At 47.5% G+C, this 8818-nt stretch overlaps 1 protein-coding gene across 1 annotated transcript; it reads right to left on the bottom strand.

Moving 5' to 3' along the window:
• Nucleotides 1–407: 407 nt before the first annotated feature.
• On the bottom strand, nt 408–6837 carry LOC122617393 (T-box transcription factor TBX6). The gene is made up of 5 exons (XM_043793240.1): nt 6721–6837; nt 5744–5900; nt 2262–2529; nt 2044–2181; nt 408–1157 (listed from the first exon to the last, which is right to left on the bottom strand). Exons 1-5 carry the CDS (start codon nt 6809–6811, stop codon nt 408–410), a joined length of 1404 nt encoding a protein of 467 aa, XP_043649175.1. The 5' UTR covers nt 6812–6837.
• Nucleotides 6838–8818: the final 1981 nt, after the last annotated feature.

The raw sequence follows: 8818 nt of genomic DNA on the forward strand, positions 1-8818 counted from the left end.
GATGTTGCGGCGTAGGATGCCCTGATGATGTTGTCGAAACCCGAACGTTTATCTTGTAAATTGGTTGGGATTAATGTCTGGCGGAAGTTGTGATTTCCAGCCGAAGATCGGCCAATGATAGAGGGCCAACTGGCGGTAGTATTTTTCCTCTCCGATATGTTCATTTACCTACAGCGATGGTTGGGCGTTCTGGCTTTGAAGGCTCAGCCCAGCAGGAGGATCTCTATAATCCTAATTGAAATAAAACAAATTGATTCTCTTATACTTTAGGCTAACTTTAATGGCTCAACGTTAAGCGGTACTTAATAGCTAATCAGGCTACAATCTGTATAATATCAAAATGAGTACTATGAGTAAATGTAAATGTTTTGTGAGAACTTAATCTTGATCTTAGCACTATAGGTATTCTAACTTCCTCCCCCCAAAATGGCCGATATGCTGAAGCCCTTGCTCCTGGTAGAGGGTTGTTCCGGTGGCTGTTCCTGGGTGGACTGCTCCAATGTGCTCGTCTCACTGCCCACATCCAGTTCGAGTTCCTCCGCTCCCGACTCATCGGAAATGAGCTCCGCACCGGAAACGCCGGTGGGCAGATTCAGGCCAGGATGTGGGCCCAGGCCAGCCTGTAGCATGGCTGCTGGTGGATAGAGAGGTGAGGCCTGAACCGCTCCTGCGTACTCATGGGGTCGCCCGAAGTAGGTACATGCCAAGTCCACAAGCGAAGGCTGCAGCAGGCTCTGCATGTTCTGCTGAAAGTGCTGCATGAAGACGCTGGAGGCACTCCTCGCCTGGAGGGGATGCGGATGGAGATGGGGCGGTGGGGAGCCCAGGGCCAGGGAACTGGCGCCAGGCACCGACTGCTCGTCCAGCGATGATGATAAGGAGCAGGCGGAGCCATTTGATCTCAGGCGCTTAATTTGCGGACCATCCGAATCGCCGATTGTCGCTGTTCCACCGGCTGCCTCACCGCCTCCCTTCGTTGGCGACATGTCCGACTCGGATTGGGACTGGGAATGGGAATGGGACAGGGACGGCGACTGATCTTGATCCTCGCCTGTTGGCGATGAAGACATCTTGCGTTTGCAGCGCGATTGTCCCGTTTCGCGGAAGCCCTTGGCAAACGGATTGTTGTCGATCTTCAGCTTGGTGATGCGATCGTTCTGCGGAAGAAGGCAAGAAGATGAGCGTGAAATATGACGATAGCCAGCATAATCTTGGGCAACGGGGGAATGGAGACGGAGACTCATCACATAAGTCACTGGCGTCCAGTAGCTGGCGTTAAGTAACATGGCCACTTGACACCAGACTGGGTTTCCAGTTCTCAGTGCTCAGTGTTCAGTTCCACTCCAGATGACTTGACAACTTTGTGATCTGTCGGATTTCTCAACCCGAATCTCCGATCTCTCGGCGATCTTGCTAATTAGAGGCAGACTGGCGTCGGCTGTCAATGGGCCCAGACCTAGACAAAAACACAGCGAGGCGCTCAAATTTACAGGGATGTGGCTATCCAACTTCCTAAAACAACAATCCGACCCGCTGACTTTCTGCCTGCCCTGCCCACCAACTACACGATCTACGATCTACGATCCCGCATCTCCCATCTCGCATGGCGCATCCCGGATCCCGGAGGCGTTCCATGCTAATTCGAGACGTTGACCAAGCTACCCACGGCGTGAGCGATCGCCGCTCGTTTGCCCAAAATTAACCAATTAGTGTGATCGTTGCCAGTCTCTTTGCTCAATGAATTGGCAAAAAAAAAAAACAAAAATGAAATGCACACAAGTGGGAAGGCTAACTTCGAGGACACATGCCTTGAATACTCTTGGCGAAACATTTTCGTTAAATGCCTAATAGTGCGATTTTAGACAACCTTGGATAGGTCTGTTTGAAGCACGTGAATTAATCAATGATAGGATCTTCATCGAGGGATTATATTACTTGAGAGTATTGATCAGACTTTGAACTAGACTTTCACAAGCGTGTTGCTCAAGGAGTGGCGCCCCTTGAGAGGGTAAACAGAGTCGGGCTGGAGATGGCACCACTTACCTGGTAGGCTGTCACGGCCACGAACTCGGTCTCGGCGAACACAAAGGCCTGCTGGGGAGCCCAGGGAATCTGCGCCAGATCAGCGGTGCGTATGACGTGCAGACGCGGCTGATACTTGTGCATGCTGGCCAGGACGATCTGCGATTCGGGATGCGAGAAAGGGTATTGCACTTGGATTAGTAACTGGAGATGACTTCAAAAGCCTCGGCCGCACTTACATGGCCGCTGTTGTCCAGCGTGTTATTGGTCAGCTTGACCTTGTTGAACAGTATGGGCTGCGCCTGCCAATGGGCACCGGTGGCCGGACTATCCGGATGCAGGTACATCCGCTGGGGACTCTGGGGCTCGGCTCCTCCGGCCGGCACCCACTGGGAGCCGGAGAACTTGTAGCGGCAGTCGCCCATGGGCACCATCTCCAGGAGCACGCAGTAGCTGCTCTCATCCTCCAAACCGGAGACACTCAGTCGCATCGAGGGGAACATGCGTCTGTTGGGGAAAACGTGAAATGCATCTTATCAGTTTAATCAGGAAGGTTATGTAAAACTCATCAAAACTATCAAAATACACCCTAATGAATAAGGGAAATGAATATAAAGGAAATGAATAGTTCCAATATTAAAAAATCTCTTTTCATAGATTATTATAATATTAATACAGATATGAACTTAGTATCTTAACTATTTGTGGCTTTCTTGATAATAGAGATTTCAAACTAGTTACGAAAAATAACAAACCCTGTTATATAAAACATAGTAGACATGAGATACCAGATATTTCGCTGCTTAAAATTACCAATCGTTGGCATATTGTTTTCCTACAACATTTCTTGTGTGCCAGACGGGCGGGGGAAGTCCAGGAAAACGCCTGGAAAACCTTAGAGCCTTTGTTTACCGAACAAACTCAAATATAGTCATGCTGGATCGACAAAAGGAGCCCGAGCCCATGTCCATGTCCATGCCCATGCCCATGCCCGTTCCCGTTCTCATTCCCGCGTGGGCGTTACAAATATTTAATTGCGAGATTTTCCTTCCATGCGCCATGTAATTAGGCCTGCTCAAATAGAGATTGCCCGGAGGAGTAGGGCCCTTAGTCCGCTGTGCTAACAAGGATGCGAGGCCCTGACCCTCGCCTCCAACTCCAAGTCGCTGCCGCAGGAACAGCAGGTGGTCACGGCACTTGGCGCCAGCTCGAGAAATGTTTGCCCTTCGTCCTCATCTTCGGAGTGGTTTCTTGTTATTTTGGCAATGATTTCGTGTTTCCCTCAACCGATGATTAATTAATTGAACGCCACAGCGCCTTGGTTTGCTAACGTTTAATTTGATTCTGGCTTCGGGGACGACTGCCTTTTCAGCTCTGTTGAATTCCATTAGAGCACAGCACCGAAATATTTCGACATTTGTGCGGTTTAGAATTTCATTTTCAATTTGCTTGCTCCCACTTTTTGTTTATTGTTTTTCCTGCGTTTTTTTGTTGTACGTATTTTATTTTTGGCAAGAGTCCGCTGTCTGGATTTGGACAAACGATTTGTTAAGATCGATATCTTTGGCGCGTCTGCGCATAATTACCACTGGAATTCTCCACTGCGAGTGAGGAGCGCATGCTGACCACTTGACGCTTGGCAGGTGCAGGGACACGGTCCAGGAATGCGACGTGGGATCGGATCCCGGGCTGCCGAAGGGCACCCTGGAAATATCCACCACTCACTCTAATGTTTACCCTACAATGCCCCATAAATAGCTGCTTGAAATGCCAGGAATTAGCATATTTAGGAAATTAAGAGTGAGACTATTTATTAATTGACAGCTATAAAACTAAAGGGAAACGATATAAATTTCGAACTCTTCAGATCGTTGGCCACTTTTGTATGAGACCATTTGAATTGCATTTTATACAAAATGTTAATGAACGGGTAAATGCATTTATTTTCTTCTTTCTGCGACTAAGAGTTCCAGGCCAACTGAAAAACCTGGGTATCTTTGCGCTACCCATCGAGGTTACCGTGTCGCTTCTGTTTGCCGCCTCTCTTGGCGCTTCTCATTTGGCCCAGTTGGCGAGGAGGAGGCCCAGTTGGAGAGTGGGAGCCCACACAGTCTAAAAGCATCGTGACAAAGTCATTTCATTTGCCGCCAGTATCGGGCATTAGGCGATACGGTTTGTTCTATCTAACTTTAATGGCCGTCTGCGCTTTTACCACCCAAAAAGATGGAACGGTTCAAGTGGCAAGCGGAGCCCAGACAAGCAACTAATTAGTTTTTATGAGCGCCACTTGGCATAGAGGCATAGGTTTTGAGTTTGAGTTTCAGTTTGGACTTGGGATCGTATCCGATCGGAATGGGACATGAAACGTCCGAATGGGGATTGGGATGCGATTGGACAGACGGTGGCACTCTGGCGCCTAATCATTAAAAATTCAAATCGATTGCATCGCGACCTCTCCAGCGTTGGCCATAAAACATTTTTGATGAGCATAAAAAGTATTTAATACGCAGACTTTATGAATAATTCATGGCATATACTCATATGTATATAAAAACAAAAGGGTTGTTCGTGGCTCGAAGAGTATTCATTCAATGCATTTCGAGACCAAAAGTTTATGTTAATGCACTGGGAACGGGAACCCTTTTCGATCGCTTCCAAACTGAGGGCAAGTGTGAAATTGCTCGTATCTGTCGACAAGCTGTGGTCACTGTCACCGCTAAAAGATACAGATATGTACGAACATCTTATGGCAATGCCAGAACGCGAAGATATTTCGGGGTCTCAGGTTGTAGGCAGCGCAGACAGGCGCCACAATAAAAACGCTAAGAGCTACAAAGATGACGACAAAGTATCCTTGACGCGAAGATTTATGCCAGCCGAGGCATAAAGGAGCGCCGCCGCACCGGCCGACAGGACGTCCCACTGAGCTCGGCGTTCGCCCGATCGGCTCGTTCGGTTTGCTCGGTCTACAATAAATTACGATGACGCCACTTTACGCACATTCGAACAAGTGCCGGACACTTTTAGGTAGTCGCTTTCGGGACCTGGTCGTGGTAGTCGTGCATCGGCTGATAGATACACCATAGCCTAGCTCCGGGCGATCGCGCTATGCCTTTGATTCGTACTATCTACAATCTACAATCTGGATGGCTGGGCACGCAAAGTGCCGGCGAACTTGTCCGCTTTACGCCTCGCGCGATAGTCGCTGTCCATGGCGCATCAACTGGGCCTGTACCTGCAGTCGCAGTCGCACTCGCACTCGCACTCGCACTCGCACTCGCATTTTCCATTTCCCGATTTTCGATTTTCACATCCTGCCGCTGTAAGTGCATCCTTCCGCCGTGTTTGCCTGTGAAAATCGTTGTCGCGACGCCGCTGTAAACAATTTTGCAGGCGCCTGCGTCTAATGAGCGTTTAACAGCAGCAGATCCTCGCTGGACTCTACTGCATCGCATCGGATCGGATCGCTTGGGTTTGGAATCGGGATCGGCATCGGCATCGGCATCGGGCTAGGGCTAGGTATCGTTATAGGGTGCTTTAAGTGCTGGTTTATTATTCTTTGCCCTGCGTCTGGAGTATTACTTTTCATGTTCGTGCTAATGCATCGCCCGATCTATGTTTGTTCCCGATCTCTAGAGTCTGTATCTCGAGATTCCCCCACTCTTGGTTTCTAATTTTCATCAGGAAAGATCTCTTCTCTGTTCTGAACCTATGTACATACCTGCCACTCTTGGTGATGATCATTTCCGTGCCAATTTGATGGAACTGCTTCCACAGATCGTCGTTCTGCAGGGTCATCTCCACGCCGGGCAGCGTGACTCGGGGTGGCATGATCACGTGCCTGGGCATCGGAATCGGCAGCATGGGCGGAAAAGGATCTGAAAAGGGGCAATGCAGGGTTAAGGTTTGATAAAAGCTTAAGAAATCTAACAAACAACTTGATCTTCTACGAAGTGAAAGGAATTTTTGATAAGCATCAAAAAAAAATGATGATATTAAACTTGTAATATCGATTGAATGATCTATCTAACGAAAAGTATAAATTACGTTTAAATTTTTGTAAATAAGGTTTTGTAGCTAAAGAAGTTCATCCCTTATAGAGACCTTTTAAGATGGTATTGTGCCAAAAAAGAAAGCCATTTGAATAACTCAATGGTCGCCATTAGTTTAAGAGCCCACGCTCTGATTTAAAGTGTGATATTTCCGTCATATCCAGAAAGATCTTACGACATAAAGCCAAATGATGACTGACAAATATGGGGCGATATAAGAAAGCTCATTTGGCGAACCAGGAACATTGATTCTTTGCCGATTACCAAACGTAATGGCCTTCATTAGGGATCAACAAAATACAGAGCCATACTTTGGCAAATGTGTTTACAGACAACGATTTTGTATAAGGGGTACGCTGATCCCGCAGTTTAACGAGCGTCGACAACAAGCAAAATGCATCTGATGTCAAGTTTCACGATCGGCGATCACTTTCCCACATTACTCAGCTTTATGATCGGCTGGCCATTAAAACTGCTGCTCGCACACACCCCGCTGATCTTGGCCAGCCTTGGTGGGCTGATACAAAAGCAAAAGCCCAAAATAACAGTTTGCCAAAAGTTACGGCCATTAATGCTAATGATGGCCAACAGTTTCGCCGCCTGCTTAACGGGGCGTATGCGTGATATGTGGGGGCATAGAGCTTACCTGGTATGCGCTGCATGATCTGCTGGCGATAGATCTCGTGCGCTATGTGCTGCTGCATGCGCAGATCCACCAGCTCGTTCATGGTGATCATGGTGATGTGGTGGTTCCGAAAATAGTACCAAATCTGTGCCCAAAACGGCTTTGTTTGGCGTTTGTCACTTGCTCACTTGTTCCACACACTAAAAGCACTCACGCAACATATGGCGGTGTCTATTTTATTTTTTTGGGGAGTCCGAGTTTGCTTTTTAGTCGAGCACGAGACGCCGCCGATTAGCGTCAATTATGCAAATCACGGCACACAAAAGTCTCTCATGTGCGTGGGTGTTAATTTGATTAGGCCCGGTGTCGCGTATGTGGGTTATTATTCTACCACAACATACTCGTATATAGAGGGAATTTCTGTGATCATTTGGGCGACGGTCGTGTCTTGAGCTCGCCAAGTTCGCATTTCAACTGAGCAAGTTCCGTTGGCAGAGCGATCTCTCGATATCCAGCTGAATGGAACGAGCTTGACTCGTTTCCGTCTTGAGCCATTGATCGAGATTACCTGCTGCTCGCCATCGATTGGCTGTGGGATCGGGAGCTAGCCGTCCCGCTCTGGTTTGGCACCTCCATTTTGAAAAATCTCCTCGATTTTCCCACTGCCTTGGCTCCGCCCACGAAGCACTGGCCATCTCTCTCTCTTCGCATGTTGCCGGCTCGCTCTAATTGCGTTTAATTCTGAAGTGCGAAGTTGCACAGTCAGCGGAGCAACTGCCACAGCAAGAGCAACATGTTGCTGCTGTGTGTCCATTCTCTGAGTGTGTGTGTGTGTGTGTGTGTTAGCTGGCTGGCTGGCTGCCTTTTAATTATGATCATGATGATTGAAATTGTTTTTTCTCCGTCTCCGCTTTTTGGCATCTTTTTGTGTATTTATGCTTTGCCCATTTGTAGCCGCTGCTACATCACCATCATGGTGGTCCTCTTGTCTGGCCGCCTCTTCGAGCCGTGTGTGTTTGTCGTTTTGCTGATCATTTATTACATTTTACCCGGCGCACTACAGAGAAAAGAATTTATCGATGCTGTTTGCTCAGCAATTTGATGGTTTTTTATTGAAAAATATTGACTCTTAGTGTGGTGTGTTTGGCCGCGTATTGTATAAGATATTGATCTAAGTATCAGTAAAAATTCCAATCACTTACTTGAATGTACCTTGTTTACTTGTTTGCATAAGGATGTTGATTGAAATTGCTCGATCATCGTTGCAATAGTTTATTTCTACAAATTTTAGAGTGTTTTAGTAGGAAAGCTCTGGTAAATAGTTACTTTGATATATGCTCCATATGCTCCACAGGACTTCTACTATTGAAGTCGTGCTCCTTTTAACAAATTTTTCTCTGTGTAATTATATGGTATTTCGACTTTGACGCTGCGTCATTCAGGCATTGATATGGCGGCATCCAAAGGCCCGATATGGCGTCTCCACTTGCTGGTACACGAATATCCATAGGCTTTGAGGCTATAAGGCTATAGTCTACAGATATTGCCGGCGATGCAGGTGGTGTGGTGTCTGTTTGTCGATCTGACCTTTTAGAGAGCTTGGCAAAACATTTGTTTCAAACGACGGAAACGCGTGTCGGAGCTGCTTGCTAACAAATTCGAAACTAATTAAGCCCCAATGAGGTGGTCTGAACTTTGACTGAAATTAAGCATACGCCATGTGGGCCGACGACGGCGAAACGTGCTCAGTTTTTAATGTGTTGTCTTTCTATTTTTTTTGGTCAACGGTCTGGTCTCGTGTTTGCCTCCAGGGCCACTTCCTTTCGAGATTAAGCCCATCTCGCCCGGCTTATCTGACCTGCATTACTGCGAAATTCCTGAGGCTCTCGATGGGTAAATATGTAGTTAGCCGAGCTAATTTACACAGCACTTTGCTGGCCTGACACATCCACGCATTATTTTCATTTGACTATGGCTATGGCTATGGCTATGGCCACAGCCCAGTTGGCGGCGATAAGCGGCTGAAATTAATTTACAATTACCAGCCAGCCCAAAGCGACCATTTCGCCCAAATTGCGTTCTGGCCACGTATGAGTGTATGTGCCATGCGCCGTCTGCA

This window comes from Drosophila teissieri, chromosome 3L, assembly GCF_016746235.2.
Source record: "Drosophila teissieri strain GT53w chromosome 3L, Prin_Dtei_1.1, whole genome shotgun sequence".
NCBI classification, from domain to species: Eukaryota; Metazoa; Arthropoda; class Insecta; order Diptera; family Drosophilidae; genus Drosophila; species Drosophila teissieri.